At 36.9% G+C, this 24,941-nt stretch overlaps 1 protein-coding gene across 4 annotated transcripts in view; it reads left to right on the top strand.

The window, feature by feature from the left end:
- Positions 1–24,941, top strand: part of LOC133522890 (proto-oncogene tyrosine-protein kinase ROS) — a 70,051-nt gene that overhangs the window by 7,347 nt on the left and 37,763 nt on the right. For all 4 annotated transcript variants that reach the window (XM_061858355.1, XM_061858352.1, XM_061858353.1 and 1 more), the window contains exon 2: positions 5,597–5,656. In XM_061858355.1, the coding sequence (XP_061714339.1) occupies positions 5,597–5,656 (60 nt within the window). The remainder of the gene's footprint in view (positions 1–5,596; positions 5,657–24,941) is intronic.

Genomic DNA, 24,941 nt, shown 5'->3' with positions numbered 1-24,941 from the left:
GGTGTATAAAGTGTTTTAAGCACTTAGACATGTTAAATACATACCTTACATAATGCTGTCGCCCTAACTGGCATCCTAATAACCATCAGGATCTTAAAATAATCGCTTTTGGTTAGTGCAGTTACTAAACGCGGTTACACTTTTACGATTTAGAATTATGAATTAAGTGAGATGTGTCAGAATCATAAATCGTAAAGGTGTAACCGCGCTTAGTAGTCTGACTCCACTAAGTATATATAAACATTTTTTTTGGATCCTACTTGGGGCCAATACAGGCGGACTGCAACCCGACTGCAATTTATTTGGGAACCACACTCTGACTGTAGCTAGACCCCCAACTCGCATTTAAGAATTGTGAATACTTATATTATTTCTAGTCAGAATCACGAGCTCTTCCGACCCTAATGATACGACAAAAAAGGTCTCCAAAATTTCATTCAATTTGTGATTATGGTCATAGACAACAAAAAACTACGGAACCCTAAAAATGAGACAGTTTTTTCTCGGCTCGTGAATTTGAGTAGATATGATATAAAAAATAAAAACTCTAACACAAAAAAAAATATTACAAATTTAAATAGACATGCCTATTTGCCAAATTTGGGAACTTAAAATTTACCATACATCTTTTTGGAATATAAGTTTTGCCATTAAAAACGTTTAATTTTGTCTTAATAAAATTTGACAAAGTAAAATTATGGCAAATGATAATTTGACCATACAAATGATTCTGGGCACCCTACCATCGGGCGACGAGCTAGCCCCCATTTTTTATTTGTAAATATATGTATTTAGATATGTTTCTTTACTTTAGTTATAATCTTTTTTGTATTTTATGCGTTATAATAAGTTAGTTTAGATATATTACACTGTAAACTTACATTTTATTAAAAAAAAAATTTCATTGCGAAGTGTAAACTTGCCAAAGATTCATTTGGGAAATGAAACTAATGCGATATCTTTATTGGAAAATGAAATTTGGCGAAATGTATTTAGGCCAAACGAAAGTACACCGGCTGGGCTATCAAAATCGCTGCCGACTTAACTTGGTCTGACTCTATATAAATAAATACGGCTGAATGATAAACTCCTCCTTTTTTTGTATTAAAAATAAACCTTGCATACTTTACCTATACTAAGATATATCATGTTTATTATGTATGTACATGTGACTAAGTATAGATTATAGCATGAACAATCTTGAATGAGACAAAAAGGCTACCCGCTTATTCAACAAGCCGGCGCCGCACTTGCCAGTTGGCCCGGTGGCCACCAAAATTGATAATAGGCCCGCGAGTCGACCACTAACCTACTTAACAATTTATTCAAGGATAAATCGTTAAACCGGCTACATTCTTTTAGATCTTCTTGCATCTGTTTTAAGCGCAGCTCTAAAAAATTGACTGTCAAATTCAAAGGTGCCATCAAAATCGGAATGATGCCGATGCTGTATCATTGGAAGTACATATTAATTTCAGAAATAATATGTGATTACGTAAATGATTTGCTTTTGTAAGAGTATGTTTCAAGATATAATCAGAATCACTCAGCTTATCTCCTGAATACAGCTTTTCGTAGTATCCATCCGCGAACCTTAACGTTTTGTTACATTCAAAGCGGCTGCTAGCGGCCGCTATGAAGCGAACCTTGGAAACGTTTTAAATGTTCATAGGTACATGTTATGTTATGCGTTTTGCTTGTTATTAGTTCCAGTTTGCACTTCATTTATATTCAAGCGTAAGCGCCATTCTAGATCTGTGGTTATAAAGGAGTTATAAAAGACTGTGGCACTGAGTGGTCAGTGACTGATGAAGCTATAAGTTAAGCCGGAAATGATCAATTATTAAGCACATTTCAATCGGTATGTTCCTGAAGAAAGGCCAGGTCAAGAGCACCCTAAACCGACGAGCGTGTATGAGGAATGTCATGAAAGTGAAGGAAACGAAAGAGGTATGTCAGGATCGTAGCAAGTGGAAATCCGTGGTCTCTGCCTACCCCTTCGGGAAATAGGCGTGATTATATGTATGTATGTATTGATTAATAGGGGATGATCGTTCATATAGTGATGAATTGATGATGTTACATCCATTTTGCATATGGCTGATTCAAAATTGTCAATCAATATTTCGTTTGATCATTGATTATAATATATCTTGCTCATAGGAGTCGTTGTTACTTATTAGGGTTGAAACAGACGGATTTCACCAACTTGTAAGGGAAATGCACGTCAATAGCTCACCGACGCCTAAGGTTCAGGAATTTTCAACTATACAGACTTTGCTGAAAAACTTTACAAACCACAATCAAGCAACAGCTATTTCGTTTTTTTTTCTTCATATTTGTTTATATTTCATTTATATTTTACTTTTTATAATTGTTAACTTTTATTTTTCGTGAAACTAATGAGTTTGCGTGCTTTATATGCATTGTACCTACCACTTATAGTATTGTGCCCACTGTTAATTGACATTTAAATTCGTTAACATAAGGTCCACTGATGCGTTTGTGCATCCTTAAGTGCACAAGACTAATTCTTCGATTCCAATCTAATATCGATATGTGATCCCTCCAGTGTTCATAGAATCACCCCTCCCTATCCAAACCGCGTCTGTCAGTTTGGCGACTCCAGCGTAAGTTCAACGCACAACTAATTGTCACAATTAGCGAACCGCTGTAATCAACGCATTCTCGCTAAATATAGCTGCGTTGCCGCTCTATCTTTTGTTTACTTCCAGACGGTATTGTCCTTGATCCTTTAGAGAAGAAATGGATGACTGAATGTTTCAATATACCACTCTTGGATTGTTAGTGTGATTAGCACTCAGAATCTGATTTTTTTGACAATTGCGTGAAGATTCGTATCTAATTCGTACTTCGTAGTCTCGTAGACGTGCGACGAAGTTTGTTAGATATCTGACAAGCGATTTGGTGATTAATAAGCAGCCGTGGTGCAGCCAGTAACCTTTTATTTTCGTATAATGTCGTCGGTAGCAAAAATCATACGGCGTACCTGATGGTGAGCGGTGGTGGGTCACAAAATAGTGAACGCATTTATATAAGGAATGGGCTCGATGAGAAAATTGCCCAACAAGACGAAACAAAATGAACTTTATTAAATACAAAACAAGTGATTCCCAAGCCGTGAAGAAGAACAGTGAAGCCAATATCAGTGAACGTTATGGGACAGGCTGCAACCAACAAATCTCGTACGACAAAACCGCAGGTGTAAAGTTTCGGCGAGAAGCCCGCGAGGTGCTGCCGAACGGGTTCCGGTCTCACGCTGGTTGTTTTGCGCAGGGAATTGAGGGACTCGACGGGCATACTACGGTAATTAAATTGAAATCCACGTATCTCTGGATGGAGGTAGATGATCATCGAGATTCGATGTTCACGGTGGTCCCTAGTCTGATTGTGTCCAGTGTCCACCAGGCCATTTAAGTTCTCAAATGTGGTTTCAATGTATCATCGGTTTGTGACTATTGTACGAAGTAAACGTTAAACATATGTCTTGATATAATTGTAAATATATCGTTGTAATGTGATTGTCTATGTCTAACACAACACGACCCTCGTGTTGTGTTAGACATAGACAACTTTTTATTTTAGCTTGAGTTGGCACCCTGATGCTTGCGGTATTTTTACCCCAGACGGAATGGAGACGGTATTATGTAGGTACTTATGTGCATTTAGAATGTGAGGCCGTATGTTTGTTAAATCTAATGAATGTTTCCGAATATTTCCAAAACGGATTGACTGATTTAATTGCGGTTTCCTATAATATTGCAATACACCTGCAGCGGAGAATCTTAGATAGGTTTAAATTCAACAAATGACGCTGTTATAATTTTGCAACAAGTTGTAAATTTTTGATTTCCAGTTATTAGTTGTTTTAGGGTTCCGTACCTCAAAAGGAAAAAACGGAACCCTTATAGGATCTCTTTGTTGTCTGTCCCTCCATCCGTTTGTCTGTTAATCTGTCAAGACCCTTTATCTCGGGAACACGTGGAGGTATAGAGTTGAAATAAAACCCTTACTCAGGTCTAGTCCCTTTAATCTGTGAAAAAATCAAACTTCTAAGTTAACTAAAAAAAGATACGGCTGTTAATGCCGCAAAAAACATATATTTCGATACTCTCAAGGGAATCCAAATTTATAGGGTACGTACTTCCCGCTGACCTAGAACTATGAAATTTGCCATGTGATATCGTCTTATACAAAAATAATAATTTGTACGGAACTTTCGGGGTTAGATACATTTTATTTTTATTTTATTTCATATGTACAATCTAAATCAAACATCCCTATTTTAAACGATATAACTAAGGTAATTTATTTTTTAACCTGTAACCGTCGTAATAACGCATCAATTAGGGTAGGTACACAGGTACTTTACCTACCTACAGCACGGTCCGCTGCGCGCGCGCGGCCGGAAGGAATCGCTACTGTATCTCCGGTGGACAATATCTAAAAAATATGGACCTTAATTTAAAAATGTCGTGTGCATAGGCGTACGTCAATTCTTTATGGAACTTAGTATCCGTTGAGGCTAAGGAAGACGATTAATACAATAATACTAGTGATTGTACCTATTAATCTGTAGTGTACACCTTGCGAATACGAACGTTTAGTACGCTGTACGATGCAGAGTATACCTATAGAAGTAAAAGCCAAGTGCTTCAAACGATCTATACGAGACTTTATTGTCAATTTAAAAATAACCTATTGTTAAGAGGTTATTTTTAAATCTGGATTTATATCTCCGTGGCTGATCTTGCATATGTAATATAAATAGGATTGGGTTTTCCCTAACAAACCTGCGTACCTGAATACGCGGTTCAGATTTACATTTAAACTATTATGAGTCATACTGACATTGAAATAAAAATAAACGAAGTTTTTTTTTTCATACTAAAGTCATAATTAACGGTAGGTAGGTTCATAATATGTTTCGAATGTATCGGGCATCCATCAAACCTTAAGACCAGGAGGTCTACCGCGAACCACGTTCGACGTGTTGCCTCTCTGTCGCACTTGTAAATTCGTACGTTAGCGTGATAGGGAGGTAACACGTCGAACGTGGTTCGCGGTAGGCCCTCTGACGTCGGGCATAGTTATATACTCGTATGTATTAGGTTCTTCAAAAAGGAGGTTTTAAAAGAGGCAACGCACATATAACACTCCTATAGTCGCTGGCGTTCATAGGCCACGGTGACAGCCTACCGTCAGGGGGCTTAATTCTTAATAAGATTCAGTATGCAATAAATAAACAGGTCTTTCGCCTCTACATTGTACTTACTGAGGCCAAAAGGTAGCCACTTGCATAATAACCACGTGATTTTCGCAATATCAGCAATGAATGTTTTTTCAAATATCCATCCATCCATTAAAAGCAATGTCTATGGATTACTTGTATGGAAAGTGACAACCGATTTGACCGATCATTATTTTTTCTTAGTGTAGGTATTGACATCAATTTTAACTTCATGTGCTTTCTCTGTGCGTTATCAAATTTAGACGCCGACTGTACTCAAATGAATTCAAATATAAACTCTGTCAAAGTATGTACTTTGTTAATTAATATTATGGCTTGTTTCAGAACCGTACTGGAGATGGCCGCTTCGACGTCAACTGTGGTGCCGAATGCAGCGTCCAGCAGGTAATTATATTTTTTATTGAAATCTATAGTACTACATAGCGTAGTGCTGCGTAGCGCATAAGAAAATGAATTAAAAACTATTAATAAAAAAAATGGTGCTTAATGAGAACCATTGAAAGGAAAAGAGGAAACATATTGGGACATCTGTTACGACACGACGACTTCATCAAGACCACCATAAAAGGGAAAGTCGAAAGAAAGATGAAGAGAGGAAAGCCAATAAGGACATACATGGACCAAGTGAAGGAGAAAGAGAACGTCGTGTCGTGTCAGGCTGTCAAAGAAAAGGCCAGGGAAAGAAATACCTGGAGATTGCTTCACCGAGAAGAGCGTAGCTCTTTAATTTCTGATGAATAAAAAAACATCGATGAGTTGACTAATTCAATTCAACAATCTGCTTTTCGCATTTCGTAATCTTTTATAATCATTCATATATGTAAACAGCACTGCTTTAAGTATGTATATATTTACATGAGAAACATGAACACGTTTTTGTTATTTACGCTAGTTGTTACAACTTTGTTATTGTCATAAACATATCATTGTAAGTTACTCAGTCGATCGTAAAACATAAGTTCGATAAGCCGAATTTACTGCAGAATTTTATATATTTTCTGAGAGATTTGACTGTTGGGCAAGCTACATATTTTAATGGTAAACGGAAACTGTCCCGACAAGACATTTCGTGAATCGTAATGTCATAAAAGTTTTGTGTTTTTGATGATACTGATGCATCGAACCTTTTCGGTTACGAAATAAATACCAAAGATCAAAGAAAGATCACCTTGTCTCTCGAACGAGTTACTATTTTGAGTTAAGAATAGGTATAACACAAATCAATTACACAAAAGACGGCTTATCAGGTGTTATTCTCGTTACATTAAGTGGCGACGTGGTGTTGGTGGAATAAGTATATGTTGCCATACAAAAATAATTACTTTAAAATTTATCTAATTGCTGATGTTTACCGTATCGAAGACCTATGGCCTTTTAATGCGATATAATGTTTTTAATATATGCGTGAATATCTGCCAATCGATAGTATACGCATTGACATATGAACGTTGATGATACTAGGGCCTTATTCTGAAATGTGTAAATAAGGTTTAAAAATGATATCAAAACATAATTGATTAACTCTGCTCCCTTGCTCTAGAGCGTATTAGCCTAGATATGTGAGAACGACACGCCTGGTATTCATATTAAATTGGTATATAATATGTATTAACATTTATTTTGTGACTATTGGGCCCTGGAGCAACATTCGTGCTGCTCGTGTCAAACTGAGATTAAGTCCAGACATATCTCATTAAACCTAATTAATATCATCATGGTAGCAATGCGGAAATTACTAGATATTATACAGCGTAGATATTTTGTATAACCACAAATTTAAGCCAACGGGCTTTAAAGGTATAAAACTATTTTAAAAGTAAATTATTTCGAAATTAGTGTTAAGTTCCAAAGATATCTTGTCTATAAACTGTAATGTTTAGTTATAAGTTTCGTTAGAAAATATATTACGAAGATTTCACAGTTCACTTAAAATACCTAGGTAAACAAAACTCAAATGGGGTCTGCCGCAAACTTCCTAAAGGATTGTCAGCATAAAACTAGCTCTAGGGACAATCTAAGAGAATTTTCGACACGGTATGGTATTATGTATTATAAGTGTTATCTAAGAAAAAAAGGCTGTGTAGTTAATATAGGTTTTAAAACATTTTGTCGAAATTGGGATCAATTTAAAGTCAAAAAATATGATTTAATTCTAAACAACCTACGGGAAGTACCTACTCCAAATTACATCGGTACCAATACAAACAATTCATTCATTTTAACTACTCTGTTATTCTATCCATCACTGGAGTGCACAAAAACTGACATAAAACGGGCTGTTCCCGCCAAACCCTGACGAGCGGCTACTGGTTAATGTCGAAATTATCAGCAGCGTCCAATTTACGCCCCTACGCAAAAAACCGTTTCGAGTGGCGAGACCTCAGGGCGAGACGCAGTGTGGTTACAGCCGCTTACCGAGCTTAGGCAGATCGATCGCTTCGGCAAACCATTATAACAGGGTAGGTACCTAGTTTACACTTTTAATTTAATTACTAAGTACTATTATTTTTATACCACACCGTTGGAAAACAATCAGACGGCTGATGATATAAATCGTGTCATTCACGAAGACGCGTGCTTTGACTCGAATCTGCGCATTATCGTGGATGATACAAGGTAACTATAAGCGGTTAAATAATTTAATTAAACAGTTAAAAGTGTGCAGTTTGTGTACCGTGGTCCTGTTCCTTTTTCCACTAAGGTATAAATTCAGACCAACCTCTCTCAGCATGGCATTTGCGATAACAAAGTGTGGAATGTCAAATTTCTATAAATATGATTTATAATATAATACATAACACCTCTACCTCCACACTTTTTTCTTTAAAAGTCGGTCCAGTCTAGAGTTAGCTTAGTTAGACGGGTAAAGCAAGATATCATTACTGTATGGTACGTGACCTATCCGTAGACCTATAGGTAACTAACTGAAAAACATTGAAAAACACTTAATTTCGAAAAAAATACTAAAATAAAATTAAGGCATAATGTCAAGCTGTGATTTTCGTTTCGCACTGTTTTCTGGATCTTAAGAGGAATTCCTAGTTGCGATTTTTCCATACAAACGCTCTCGACTGATTCCTCCCTGGATTTTTAACCTAGAGCAGTGATTTTTTCAAATAAGATCAATATCATCAATATCTGTGCCGCTATGTTTTGCTTTTTTGGATTATTTTATTTTGAAGAAAGATACACCGCCTCGAAAATCGCAAAAACGGCTAAATTGAATTGGCTGTAAAAAAAGGTACAGTATACAAATATGACAAAAAATATCCAAAAAATCAAAACATAGCGGCATAGATTATTTCTTCGTCTTGAAATTTCCAAAATTTCATAATGATTAGTTGCGTTTTGGAGGAGGAAACAGTCGAGAGCGAAACCTCGATTTTTGAGTTTTTTGCGAGTGAATTTCGGTCCGAGCTGCAGTTGTCCTTATCGCACGAATTGGAGGCGGAGACAGTTTCTAAATATACGATTGATTATAAGATTGCAGAACCGGTACTGTTTTAAAGAACCGGGATTTCCCGGTACTTACGGAACTGGTCTAATTATTTCATTATTTTAAATAAAACGACAGCATTTTGCGATTTGACCACCTTTCGTATTATAATTTAATAATCACATTTTCTTTTATTACGTAGTAGGCAATTTTTTTTAGAAATATAGTATTTTACATTGCTCACACTTGTGCGTCACAAGTAAAAGATAACTACTTTGATGTTTGCCACTAAATAGCAAATTTAATGAAATTACATTGACGAGGGGATTTATATATAAGTATCGCAGTCGTATTGTATAATCCGCCGTATTACATTACGGCTAGCCGATATCAAAATAAGGGCCATTTTGAAATGCTTTATTTTTTAATGTTGGCAACATTGTGTAAGACGCCATTTCATTGCGCCTCGACTGTCAGTGTCCCCGCGTCGCTCAGGGAGTCGGGCTTGTGCTATGTGCAATCACAGAGAGCAAGGTAAATTTCGCGAATTCTTCCTTCTATCCGATCTTCGCTCTGTAATTTATTTTGCGTATTGTGATGAAACTGTGTTTGTTTTTGTAATTGTGTTAACAGACCTAGCACTGCTGTAGACCGATATCCGATCTTGACCCTTCCAGGTAAAGATCGGACCAGAAACAATCAGATCTTTACCTATTTAAAAAACAGCAGTGATTATCAAACTTTAAATTTTCTTCAATTTACCTACTGACCTTAATTATCACATTTATTGTTTTCTTGATCACACTTTCGTACCATTATTTTTATCCAGTACCACTACCAGCGCGACGGTTACTGACAATGTATTTTTTTTAATTTCCGCAACCCAAAGGTTGCCTTTTAGCGATAAGACCGCATGTTGTTTACCTGTGCTTATGTGTTTTAAATTTTCTTTTGTATTGTTTTCTTTTATTGAGGTGTGCAATAAAGAGTATTTATATTGTATAGGGATGATGATACATGTTGAAATTTATAACAAAATCGAGTAAAATAAATGAGCAATTTTTCGCAATAAAGTACCTACACATACGGATGCATATGTAGATGTGCACGCATACATACATTGCTAGTTTCGGATACAAAATAGAGATAGGGCTTCGAAATTAGTTTCCTTAAAATGCTTCAAGAGGGCTCTCTTTTCCTATATATTTACTTTACTCTTTACATACGATCCTTACATATTAACAAAAAAAAAAAAGATTGTATAGCAACTATATATATATATATATATATATATATATATATATACATAATTGCAAAATTAAACCAACAAAATCGCAATTTTAATTATTTTCCATACTTCAAGATGGGCTCTCAGTGACCTTGACCTTTTAAAAGAACTACTTAGTCTTTTTGATTTCTAAGTTTGATTCTTTTTTTTTTGGCGACCTTCATTAAAAATGACTGGGCACGATTATTTTTTATTTTGATTTTTGTCCCTCCTACTTAAGTACTTAATATCTTCCAGTACATTCCATTCAATAAACAATACATTTACACTTTCCCTAAACCTGTACAGTTCACGAAATCTTAAATTGTCAAAACTTCGCAACTAAAATAATAGTTAGTGGTTTTTTTTTATTACTTCGGGTAAACCTTACAATAAGAGGTTTCTTAGCACATTGTTTACTTATGACATAGGTATCAAAGTTTGAGAGCCACAATTTTATCAATTTTTGTATCAGGGTTAAGATCGGATACAAAAGGATAGACACCGGACCTATTTCTTTGTGATACCTTATTCTCTTTCCATTAGAAGCAACTTTTTTTCACCATCCAATGTTCTCCCTTGATGGCAAAACACTCGTTACCCTAAAAAAAGTATGTCTCATCTTTACACAGGTATAAAACTAAAACCGTTCTATATTGAAGATTACCAAAATTCAGGCCGAATCTACGGTTATTATTTAACGATTCGCTACGTACTTCAAGAATCTGTCACGTGTTGAGATCTCGAAAAAACATTTTTTTACGAGTTCTCTCAATTGGTCCCAAAATTGTCCGGCATTATCCCAACATACTTTACCCAGATTGTCATTGCGAAACGTTCTTCAATAAGGCGGCCCAAGTTTAGCCCCATCGTACTACAAGTTAAACAGATTGTAGTTTAACCATAGGTATATTTATACCTACTTACAAAATTTCACAACACACCATGATCACTCCCAACTTACTGATACGGATAGGTACAGTCAAGTGTAAAAATATGGGTGTACACATCTTACTCAAAAATATGTCCCATAGCATCTTATTCCAGTGTAATAAGAGCGTAGTACCATATTTATGAGACTATTCTTTCGATACATATTTTTGCACTTGACCGTACGACGACAACCGAAGCTGAGACATCATTCTTTTTTGCAGTTTTTACCTATATGGTAATTAATATCAATCAATCAATAATTTATTATTTCGTCATCATAGGTGTAAAATATTTTTAGTACAGATGATAGGGTGTTTGGTATTAGGGTGTAATAGATACAGTATAATATAAAAATGAAAAACAATATTACGTGGTAACAACAAAAACAACTTGCGTCGGGCAGCGCAGAATAAATTCCGTCTGGCTCGCGGGCGATGTCGACGGAACGGCGCGCAATGAGCGAGCGCACGAGTCTCGCGTCTGTGTGCGCGCACTCACACTTAGATAGCTCCGGCTCCCGCCCACCGCAGCGCGACAGAAACATAGCTTCAAAAATTCGAGATTTGAAAAGTTGCTCAGCTAGGAATTGCTCTTAAGATCCAACATAACCTGGAAGGAGTAATCATTCGATGCATTGCTGGTCCGCAATGGGAATACTTTGCGCATACGCACCCCTCCGCTTTCATTCGAGTCAATTGACTTGTTTCCAATTTCATATTTTATTATTGCTTACGGCTTTGTAATGGTTAACATTGTGCAGTTATTGTTGTTTGCCGTCACATAAGTCATAATTTTGATCGATAACTGAGAAACGTTTACTTAAAAACCTTAAAAGCGTTAATTAAGCCCCTTACGAGTAAGACCTATAAGGTTGTCAAATTTTATAAATTACTTTAAAATCTTTAAATACAAATAGGAACCTACTACACTCAGGGTCTGTTTCACAATGTCCAAGTAAAGTCCTGAATTAGCTACTTGCCACTTTATCGGACGAATAAAGTCATCATCGGTGGCCTTACAGAATCTTCAAATAAGCTTAACTGGTAGATAAAGTGCTACGTTTATTAGTTTATTAGCTATCCAATTCTTTACTCAGACTTTGTGAAACATACCTACCCTTAGTTTAACGAATTACAAACTTAGCTATAGGCACTTATTAGGCAACAAGATTTCGAGATCGTAAAGAAGATTTTCAATTAATTTTATTTATTAGGTCTCTTTTAGTTTAGACGTACATATTATGCCAAAGAGAGGTTCCTTCGGCATGAACCCTATCGCACAATAACAAGAAGAGTCTTTGAAATAAATGACTTCAAATATCTACATGTTCTACACAAAATAGAATAGAATAGAGTAGAATTTATTCGCAAACACGCATACAGTCAATAACCATACATAAAAGAGAACATAGTGAGAATAAAGTGTCACGAAATGTTGCTGGCGACTTCCAGCGCTGATCTTCCGATGAGACCATCAACTTATACAATAAAACCGGCCAAGAGCATGTCGGGCCATGCTCAGTGTAGGGTTCCGTAGTTACTCTTCCGTCACAATAAGCTAAACTGGAGCTTAAAGTATAGTAAATTGTTAACCAAGGGATGAAACGGTACCTTTCACCCGAGTTAAACAAATAGGCAAATTTGCATAATCAGTACCTAATTAAAGTAAGTCTTTTTACTATGAAGGGAAAACTTTTTGCGATAACTCAAAAACAGCTAAACTGATCATGTCCGCTATAGTTTTCATTCAATGTCTTTCTTAAGCTCTACTTCCACGATTTTTTTCATATTTTTTGGACCTATGGTTCAAAAGTTAGAGGGGGGGGGACACATTTTATTTTTCTTTCGGAGCGATTATCTCCGAATATATTCACTTTATCAAAAAATGTTTCTTGAAAACCCCTATTAGTTTTGAAAGACCTTTCCAACGATACCCCACACTCTAAGGTTGAAGCGAAAAAAAAATGTCACCCCCACTTTACGTGTAGGGGAGGTACCCTAAAAAAATTAAATTTTTAGATTTTATTGTACGACTTTGTCAGCTTTATTGATTTATATATCCATGCCAAATTTCAGCTTTTTAGCACTAACGACCACGGAGCAAAGCCTCGGACAGACAGACAGACAGACGGACATGGCGAAACTATAAGGGTTCCTAGTTGACTACGGAACCCTAAAAAAGAGATACAACATGACGACATGCATAACACTAAGTTATAACATGGGTCTGTTACTTATTTCGTGGGACAGAGCGCTTAACTTAAAATCTAAACCAAACCATACAAGCAAGTAGTTGAAGAGCCTGCCATCGCTTGCATTGGTACCGTCACTCGACACGCCGGTGTAGGTGAACGTGAGAGAAACAAAATGCATACACTGTGCACTCCTTCAGACATCGGTAGGTAACAAGTATAACAACCTGATGAGAGTTTAGTTTACTGTACTGACCGCCAGAGAGGAGTAAAAATAAAGACTGATTGTTATTTGCGTACATGATATAGATTTGTCTCGCAAGTTTAATCAAGTTCCTATGAAAGATTTACTAAGTAGGTGCTTTTTTTACTTAGCCATGAACGGAGGTTTAAGCTCAGCATAAAATACCTATCTATAGGATAGTGATTGAGACTCAGACATTGCTAAAAAGTGATGCGATCTTGTAAATGTAGGTGTATCAGCACACAGGTGCATCTTTCTAGGTAGCTCAGCACACTCTTTATGCAGCTCTGTATTTTAAAGAATAGGCACTTATTTGGTCACTATGTGTAGTGTAGTGTGGATTAACAAACTTAATAATTATTTGGTCTTTTCCGCTGGCGCGGCTTAAGAGGCTCTGTAGCACGTCGTTAAGATTTAACATCTTAATACTTTCTCAGAATTTCAACGCTTTGATATCAAAACCATGGATTATTAGGATCGCATGTTATGCTCTTCTCTAAACACTTCATATGTTCTTGGAATTAAAACTATTATAAATATCCTCTTTCTTAGGCTCAACATAAAACAAAATAAATGTACTTTTAATTTCACATCAAAGTAGTACTACTTAGTAGTCATGACTAGTTTTAATTGCTTGTAACTGACATTTGGATTTTTGCTTGTCATTTCTGGAGAAAATTATCTCAGAACCGAGACGATTGGCGTAAACTGAGTAAGCGTAAATCTACTTAAAAAAACCGGCCAAGAGCATGTCGGGCCATGCTCAGAGTAGGGTTCCGTAGTTACTTTTCCGTCACAATAAGCTAAAATGGAGCTTAAAGTATAGTAGATTGTTAACCAAGGGATGAACTGTGGATGTACGTTTTTTTACTATGAAGGGTAAACTTTTTGTAATAACTCAAAAACAGCTAAATAGATCATGTCCGCTCGTATAATGTCTTTCTTAAGCTCTACTTCCACGATTTTTTTCATATTTTTTGGACCTATGGTTCAAAAGTTAGGGGGGGACACATTTTTTTTTCTTTCGGAGCGATTATCTCCGAAAATATTCATTTTATAAAAAAAATGTTTGTTGAAGACCCCTATTCGTTTTGAAAGACCTTTCCAACGATACCCCACACTGTAATGCTGAAGCAAAAAAAAAAAAAAAAAAAACACCCCCACTTTACGTAGAGGGGAAATACCCTAAAAAAAATATTTTTTTAGATTTTATTGTACGACTTTGTCGGCTTTATTGATGTATATATCCATGCCAAATTTCAGATTTCTAGCACTAACGACCACTGAGCAATGCCTCGGACAGACAGACAGACATCAGACAGACGGACATGGCGAAACTATAAGGGTTCCTAGTTGACTACGGAACCCTAAAAAGGGTAATGCTCTGCAGTGGTCTGTAAAGTGCTGAAATGTTGCAATTTATTTAAAATATCCGATTATAAAAGCAGGCCTTCAACAAAAACGGTAATACTTGTATCAAACCTCTCTGAAAACAGAAATGTGTAATCTTCGTATAATACCTACTCGTATTAGAACAATAAACCAAGGGTTCTCAATTAAGCGGCCCTCATACAGTGCATTGTTCATTTTGTCATGAATTCTGTTAAATTTGCAACGGCAATTAAAAGTGTCAGTGTGTGTTTTGGTCCTATTTACATTGTTTGCAAGTAGATGGGTGGTAAGGCGTGATGAATGTCTGAGGTTAAGCGAGAAGATGGGTGTTCGTCCCTCCTCTGTTTGACATGTGTCACTAGTAATACGTTATTATATTACTAATGTTTAGTTTTGACATATTCGTAATGTATATGTCTAGATTGTCTAGGTTTAATTTGTCATTTCACAGTGCTTTAGTTTAAACTGTTATGTTGTGTTAATTAATATGAATAAATAGAATAAAAATAAAAATTGAATGTATAGGTAATGTAGGTATTTGCTAGTAAACAAAATTTGAGTAATTTTGTATCGATCAGAAACATCTGCGAATCATGATATTCAGCTTAGAAATATATTAAAATGGCAAATTCACTGTCTTGGATGGGACTTGAACCCACAACCACTGGATCACTAGTATCGTGCTCCCTAATAGCCTCCCTATGGCTCATATATGTTGGAAATACTAGCTGTAATGGCAGAGCACTCTACTAAGTGATCCAGTGGTAGTGGGTTTAAGTCCCACCCAAGCCAAGACAGTGAATTTTCACTTTTAATTTATTTCCTTTAAAAATCCTAAAAATTGTAACTGTAGGTATTTGGCGTGAAATGACATGGTCATTGACCATGCCATAGGCCATGGTGCGAGGGGCGCGTGAGAGCCACCGCCGGATGCGCGCGCAGGAAGGAAGCTGCTAGTTGCTCCCCCTCGGATCTATTTTAGAGTTCAAATCTGTAGCTCTCCTGGTTCTTGCTGCGCCCAGGATGTTAGGGTTGACTTGTTAGCTTCAAGAGTTCGCTTAAGTGGTACAAATCAAAAAATAAATTGAATATGTACCCCTTCATGATTAGACTGATTAGATGCGTAACGCATTTTTCTTTTACCAATACATAGAGCGTACCTACATCTTGATTTTGTATGGATATTATATTACCCTTCTTTTATACCACTCATGCTGAAGATGGTTTCATGAATCACATCCGTTTTATGAAATCAGAAAATAATACAGAACAGTTTTACCATCATTAAATACGTGGTTCTGTTAGAGTTAGACTTAGCGGTTAATTGCTAAAACTAAAGATGAAATTAATATTAAATACACTTATGCTGCTACAGATTTCAACTATGAAGTTTCTGATGCATAAGAGGTCCACGAAGCACCCTATTTTACAATCAGACCCATACCAAAGCTAACCAACTGATGCATACAATTTTGGTCATGCATAAAATTCACTGTGTCAGTACACGACATCACCGGCCGGATCTATTGGAATTCAATCCATATCCACTCACGCTTCGGTGCCTTGTTCGGAAGTGAACAATCACCATAGGAAGTAATGACCGGTCGAAGGTTAACCTGTAAAATTTATGTGTGAAATAGACGTTTAATTGTGCAGCGGAAAAGGTAACCGTAGGGTCGATCGCGTGCAATCTCTGTAACGAAACGTGACAGAATACTTTTGCATTAATGATTTATGGGGAAGTTAAAAATGCAATGATATTTAACTATGAAAGGACCCCAAAGCTCCAGCGACCATCCTCTTTCCAAGTCGGTCCCTCACTGCTGAGGGTTGTGACTCCGCTTGCTAATCTAAATAATTCTTATGGCAGCTCTTCACTTCTCCCTATCGGTTACTTTGTGCCCACCGCCAGACCGCCACCATGGGCTAGACATAAGTCTGAGAGACGTAAAAGGTAAAGAAAATTCTAGGTGTATCTTGAATAATTACACGTCTGTTATCACGTCAAGTGTTATTACACACACCTTGTAATCATCAACACACAAATCTTCAAGCCTATACAAATTGTAATCTTTTCGTTATGAATTCGGCGTCCACTCTATATCAATTATAATTATTTTCACCGCTGGACTTTATTGGGCCTTAATGTAATGCCATAACATGAATATTTAAGTAAAGCAGTGTGATTATTTCAATCATTAAATGTTAACGTGGGAAACTCGTGGAGCTTACAGTCACTGCTTATTTAAATAAAATATTCATAGAGCCAGTAGAGCAAAACCATCAAAACAAAGATTTGTATGGTATTGTGGTGGAACCAAAACGAGGACGGACATTGACTGGCGTCAGGTGCATACATGAATATTCAGAATATTAATGATCTAACTGAACCTTGTGGCCACTAAGCAAATTAGACATTTTAAAGTTATAGAATAATGAGACATAAATAATAGGCTTTACTGACAAGGAGTGGTAAACGACGCACTTATGAGTATTTCGGTAAATCCTATTGTTGAAAAAAAAAAACTGTTCAATGTAATTGACCTTACGACGACACAGCGACGCGCATTTCCGTTGTACTAGTAAGAAGACTCTAAATTGAATAGTGTGTTATCCAAAACGATCTGTTTTAGGAAATTAAAATAATAAACTGTTAAATAGTCTTACATAACGACCACAGCCGTCGTGTATTGTCTTTTGCGTGCCTACTTTTCATATTTTCAAACGCAATCTTTCATCAGAGTGCCCTATATCAATTCAGCTGTCCGACTTGTCTGTCATAATTTCGTCGTAGCTTTTCTCACGAGAACTTTTACCAATGAAGCGTGCAATGTGCGTATGCGACAATTAGCTGCAGCGAGGCATGCAGACGAAATGCCCCTTCCATTTCTATTAGCTAATCAACGCTGATTACAACGTTTATTTTTAGTTCGCGCCTAGATTACTTGCAGTCTCAGACAGATCCTTAGACACAGTATATGTAGGTACCTACTACCAATTGCAAGCCGTGACTCAACTATCTTAAGGTAGTGTTGACATATAAATTTAGGATATAAATAAATAATAATAATAATAAATAATAATAACTCACCTAAACTAAGATATTATCCGAGTTAGTTTTGGACCATCCATAGTTGGGAGTTATTAGACTATATAGTTAGGTAGCCACCTAACTTACGGTACGTTACTTTTTTACCTTCACATGTCCCGGTATTTCTCTGTAATCAAACCTTGCAAGTTAGATTTGACCCCCTGCTAGTTCGTGGTTCAGGGTTTCCGATTGAACCAAAATTTACCTCTGAACAAAGTCAGGCTTTAGCAATCGTCTTCTTGATGAGATTTATCTTAACTATTTTACAATATCTTCTGTTTATGTAAAAATTATAACTACTTTTCGTTAGTCAAAACTGTTACAATCAACGCATGTAAATACTTATAGTACCTATTTTAAGCATGAAAAGTTAAATAATCACCTAATTAAATAGTGGGTAGTATTAATTTGTCTCATACCTATTAGAATGCGTCTTTTCTCTGTCTTGCTCCTAGGCTATTTTTGGCCCGCGTTAAATTGCTTAATCTTCGCAATAAGCCTACCTATTTCACAAATAATCCTAGCGTCAATTAGGCTCTAGACGGCTACATACCATAGACGCGGGGCACCCAAACAAACAGCTCAAACCATTCCTAGAACTTGGGTTACTGGGCATTTCCTGCTAGTTATTGCCTGGATGTGGTCTATCACGAACACTATTACTTGTCTCCGTATGTTAGCTTAGTTTTCGGTTCGTCCTTCTTACAATTTACTCACTCGTGAATCTCGTGACACGCTGCCGTGTTCCACTGTCATCACAGTTTCATCGATATCAGTTTTCTGTAGAGCATGTTCAAATTACCCCGAATTTCCAGCAAAGTAAGGTCAGAAGCGGTGTTCTAGTTAGGGCGGCGAATAGGGGAATTTTCGGTAATACTCGAGCGTGGCAGTTTAAGATATGAGAGATACCTTAGACCTAATAGAACAACCTTGTAAAGTATTTAGTTCTATATGTAGTGACGCGCGCCTAGGATAGACGATCAGAGTAGTAAAAAAAAATTGATAGTCTGTAATACTCGAGCGCGTCAGATTAAGATATTGGGGGTTGATTCTAGTGTTTTAAGACTAAATTTAACTAATCTGACGATAAGTCCTTGACGCCGCCGAGTTATAGGGTCGCGAACTTGTAAAAAAAAATGTCAATCCGGCATTCTCGAGTGCGATTTTTTTATTTTTTATTTTGAAGAATATAATCTAAAATTTACTAAAAATACAAAATCTGCCGGTTTCCGCATGACCGGAAGTGTGGAGGAGCCATTTCGTCTTTCGGAAAACGCGTTGCGGCATATAAGTCGCGAACGATACATTTTGCAAAAAAAAAGTTTAAATAAACAAAAAAGGTAATTAGCTAGCCCCGTCTCATCTCCACGGCACAACTTCAAAACCCGGCGCGGCGGCAGAGGCGGCCGAAAAATTAAAAAAGATCAAATATAGGGGTCTCGGCCCCGAATACCATTTCGTACCTTTTGGCGTCGAGACCCTTGGCCCGTGGGGTCCGAATGCATCTACACTATTTAAGGAATTAGCCAAAAAAATAGAAGACGCTACCGGTGATCGTAGAGCTGGCAGCTTCCTCGCACAGAGAATAAGTATTGCGATACAACGAGGAAATGCTGCCAGCATCTACGGCACCATGCCGCAGGGGGTTAGTTTTTAATTATTTATTTTAAGATTAGTTTTATTTATTTTTAGATTTAGATTTTAAGTTTTATATGTATTATGTTGTTATTCCCAGATAAAATGATACCTAGTTATATAAAATTAAAGAAATTTGATCGTCATTAAAAAGGTAATTTTATTTTACACAAAAAAGGTCTCTTTACATTTTTGTCCAAAGTTAAAACTTTTTGACTTGAAGCATCATAAAAACTCAAACTCCCGGTTTTTTGAGTAGGTATATCTCGAAAACTGAGGGTGTTAAAAAACATTGATATGAAATAACGATGACTAAATTATGTGACTTTTATTATATCTCAAAATTTTTTTTTTCTAAAGCTTCTCGACAATTTTCGTGGACTCGGAAAAAGTTACGCGTATCTGTATACAAAAGTATTATTAACATGTACAGTTTCATGTATGTATATTATTCAATAGCCTGTTGATCCTCAAATTGTTTTTTGGACGTACCGTAAGCAAAACGAACTGAAGAATTGAAGCAAAAAAGAGGAATTTGCCATAAACATGTAATACAGACTGAGCGCTTCGCGGAAATATATTTTTATATCATTTCATTTTTTTATACAATAAATAATACAATTCGTACTACATTTCATCTACATTTACGTTGGTTGCATCTATCGCTTTATTGTCATTCTTAAAATCCCCGTTTTATCAAGGAGAAAGAGAGGAAAAAAAAAGAAACCAAAAAACCTTTTTCGGTCAGATTAAGAGAACCCACCAACATTTTTGTCAGATTAAGAAAATATGCTTTCAGGATACCGAGATAAACCTCCCCTATGAAAATCTGACGCGCTCGAGTATTTCAAAAAAAACTTTTAGTTTTTGCATTTTCAAAAATTCATCGTAACTTATCGTCACGCCGAAATCGTCAGTTTTTTTAAAGGGAGCTTCCTTGGGGCCTACTTTACACCCCTTTCGCAAATCTGACGCGCTCGAGTAATTTTTTTTTTTTTTTTGCATTTTTGACTACTTTATATTCCTACCCCCACCACGCAAACCGGCAGATTAGTATACCGTTGTTATCAGAGGCACTTGGGGCATACGTAGTATGAATATCTGACGCGCTCGAGTAACTGTTTTTTTTTTTTAATTTGGAAAAACCGTACTCGCCAAACCCACCGCTAAAATGGTTTTTACCATACGAGCTTTTCTTTTCGAAATTATTTTATCTTTCGATTTTGATAGGTCTCGACGGCGCCGTTGAATTACGCCATTTAGCTACCTCGCCTCCCTAACTATTCTTTATGATAAGTGCAGTCGGCAAAGCCCGCTAATTCCTATTTCCTCATTAGGCGACCACCGCTCGCGCGCGCGCTTCTGCGCCCATTCATGACCCACCGCACCCCTCACCCCTCAGCCCATTATGCTCAGGATCTACCCACTCCCAGACACTGCTGTGCGAATTGTCGCGCTGCATTCAACGTGAAGTGTTTTGATTTATTGTCCATTTATTGGACGCTCAACGGCTGCAATGTAGCAAAAATAGAATAACTCTCCTTCCTGTTGTCATCGGCTCTGTAATGGGACATTATTTATTTAACTTTCGTTTCCTCAAAATCGTTTGATACTTACAGCTACGCGTAAAAACTCTTATTGTGCATGACCAAGACCTAACCTGGACTATGGGTCTTGAACTGCCTACCCTTGAGCTCTATCACTGCTCCCTAATACCCGTCGTAGTAGTAGTTCCACTTTCTGAAAATGAAGAAAGTGGAACTACGGCTATTTGGGTGGCAGTTCCACAAACTCGCCTATTAAGTTAAAATAAAAGAAGACATCCCCCAACCCAACAAGCCAAATTAAATCTATGCGGACACGATATGCCTAGTAACCTACTGCAAACTCTACATTTGCTCATTTTTGGTCGTCGTTGAACTCGTTGAACGCTAAATGGCCACACGTTCTACAAGTGGTACAAGTGGGTTGGCGACCAGAAGGCCAGCAGACTGCATGTTTAGGCGAGAGCCCTCGAGCGCAGAGCTCGGATGTGCTCGGGCCCCAATTTGTAGCAACATTATCCAATTGTCACACTCAAGTGGTTGGCGTGGGCCTGCGCGTGACCTGCGAGCTTATTTTTGGGTCTGTTCTTGCAGAAAATTGTGTTTCATTCGTATCTTTTTGTTTCTGTTACTATTAAATGATAACGAGTCTCGCTTCTTTGGCACACGATACATCTTAAGGTACCTGCGTTAATTATACATATTAAATTATTGATTGTCGTCATCGTAAATAAGACATGGCCCCATTTCTATTAGGTACGGGGCTGCAGGCTGGCTCCCTTAATTGTTGTTCTGTATTATATCGTCTGAGTTATCTTCAGGGAGAAATTATCTGTAACAAACAAAATCTTTGTTGATAACCGTCAACCGTCGTACAGTCAGCGTCAAATACTTTGTAGCAGTCAAAGTGGCCAAATAGTTCGGTACACCATACTAAATATATGGTGTACCGAACTATTTGGCTACTTTGGTTGCTACAAAGTATTTGACGCTGACTGTACAACTAAAAGAGAATATGCTGTCCTGGGTTTTTTGTCCACACTCAAGTTGTAGGCCTTCCAAGATTTTTTTATACCAAATTGAAATGAATGCCTATGCATATTGTATTGTGTATATGTGTATGTTTCATATTCAATGAGTAAGTACTAATAGTTCGATGAGAAATTTGTTTTCATATTATAATAATTCATTTGGGGTAGACTCGTGAATCATTGCCAATTGACTTAAAACATGTCCGATCTGAACCTCCGGTTTATCTTCTGCCTACCCGATACATGCGATCTTACAGTACTTACTATTAACTAGATGATACGCTTATGTAATGCTAATATTATTAATATATCTATCTCAATAAACAATTTTATGTGAATGCAGGGTTTATCTCAGGTCAGTAACGGTCCAGCCGTTAGAAAAACGTCAACAAAGCGGTTTCGCAACTGGCGCCTCAATATGAATATTATTCCAGTCGCTCACAAAAACCAGTATACATATAAAATGCGGTATTGTAAGTAGAGATTTAAAAAATATATCGTTTCACCAACGCTTAACCCTCTTCGTTATCCCGACTCTCCTCATTTTCAACATTAGATGGTCAACTGAAATAGTCCCCACCCACCCCAGAGCGTGTCACTTCTTAAAATATCTGCCCCTAATGGTTCCTGGGTATGGTTTCCAATACCTATGTTAATATTTAAGTAAATTTTTTGATACGGGTCTTTATTTCATATTTAAAATTCGTTTAATTATTAGTATTAAGCATACACTGTCAAAAATACTACTGCTACCCACATAATCATCATTACACTAGATTTTAGGTCAGTTTATACTGGATTGCTTGAGACTTTAATCGATTCAGTTCTAAAAACATCCAGATAAGTGAATGGTGCCAATCAATTAATTTAAACAATATTTAATATATTAATAACGTTTACAGTTTACCTAATATTTATCATTTCAATTGCTTCACGACAGCAATAAGTGTTACTGGTTGTCAATCGGGCCAGGGCATAGGTTAGTTGCCAGCGAGGATTCAAAATATTTCTGTTTCAATCTCGTTGATAAAGTTTAGCTGTGGAATGATAAGTATCAATTAGTGTCACGGATTTATCATCCAAACAGTTGTGCACTATAATATGACTTATATGACAACAACGAGTTCCTCACAAGGGGTTATTCCATCTATCCTCTTTAGTTGAAATTATATTGATAGATGTATTCACCCCTTAAGAATTAGGGCGCGAAACATTTAAGAACGTAAAGTTATTCTCAATTCCTGGATGTTTTTTCTATTTACTTTGCGGTGTTGTCAAATGCCTGATGGGTAAGAAGACTGAGAAGTTATATCAGACCCCACTGCAATATCCTGCGCGCAATAGACTCTTCCGGCAACCAGAGTCCATGAATATAATTAATAAGCAAAAGTGTATGTATGTACAGCAATTAACCAACAAATTATATGTGAGTGCTTTCACATCGCTGGCATCCGGCGTCTGGTCCCAATTGGACTTCCGACTGAGTTTCCGAACGCGACACGTTAATGACTGAAGGGCCTAGCTATTGTTTTGTTATTATTAAGCCACGAGACAGGATGCTGTAATTAGGATAATTTACTCTATTGTTTTATTAGTTTTACATGAATGTTTGGAGAGCGGCGCGTGCCCGCTCAACGCCCGTGTCTAATGGACATTAAGATAATTATTTTATTTAGGGCCACGCGTGCTCTTCTCAGATTTTATATGATCTCTCTTTTCGTGTTGACTTTACATTTATACCGATTGCATCCTCATCTTTAGCTAGGTACTGCTTGGAAGTCCAACCTCTAACAATTACATTTCGATCTATAAACCCCTCCTCCCCGCCGCTGAAAATAAAGTAACTGTACCAGCAGTCCCACAGACCTCTAGGTCGAACGGTCCCTGAGAATAACCCCTGAAAAAGACTGGGACAAAGACACCGACATTATCCCATGAAGGGCCAGTTGCACCAATCACTAACTCGTGGTTAACAGGTTAAACCTGGTTTTACCACTGGGTTAATGGTTTAACCGGTTAACCCCGTGTCATAAATTTGACTTTGTCAGTTCATTATTCCCTATCGTTTTTTTAGCATAATAAAGCCTAAGATTCAGGTTTATTCTTTATTTTCATATCATGTAAAAGAGAATCGGTAAAATGGAGAAGTAACTTAGACCCGAAATTTTCGAAGCGGATCTGATGGATAGCCAAAATGCTTCAAAATGGCTCCATTGGAAAATAACTTTTGAAAATTTTCTTCATGGATGTAAAGCCGACCCGAACGCGGTAAAATATAAACTGCTTCTTAATCTCATCGCGTCAAATATTTACCTTATGTATTGCTCAAACAAGTAACTATAATACTGGTCACGTGTTTTGTGACTGTTTCCGTGCTCATATCTGCACAAGCATACGCAAAACCTTTTAGCACAATTTTCTGTACCCCTAGTGTAAATAAATTCGATTTCGAAACTTGACGTACGCGTTTGCGTTTAGTCTCATTTTGTATGTGATTTAGAAAGAGCGCGCCAAGCGGGACGTTTTGGAAACTCAAAATCCTATACAAAATGACACTTAACGCAAACGCGTTCGTCACGTTATGATGTCGATAAAACTTACACTAGGGGTACTGTTCGTTTATACTTATGTTAACTTGTGTATGATGATTTATGTTCTTTTTGTGCTAATAAATTCTTCTTATCTTATCAAAAGCAAATCAGGAGTATTCGTCTAGTATTCGGTTAGTGGAATGGTTGCAAGTGGCCTGAAAGCCGGTTTGCCGGTTTGCCAATTTTTGACGTAGCAGGTCGGGATTTATATTAGTATATTCAGTAGGTATGTAGACACTCGAGAGTAATGTAACGGTACACTTTTAATAAAAACTCTGCAGCTACACATTGCACTTTGTTTAATTCATATTTAA

The sequence above is a fragment of the Cydia pomonella genome, chromosome 11, assembly GCF_033807575.1.
Source record: "Cydia pomonella isolate Wapato2018A chromosome 11, ilCydPomo1, whole genome shotgun sequence".
NCBI classification, from domain to species: Eukaryota; Metazoa; Arthropoda; class Insecta; order Lepidoptera; family Tortricidae; genus Cydia; species Cydia pomonella.
Note: the sequence above shows the minus strand (reverse complement) of the source record. Positions and strands in the feature narration are given on the sequence as shown.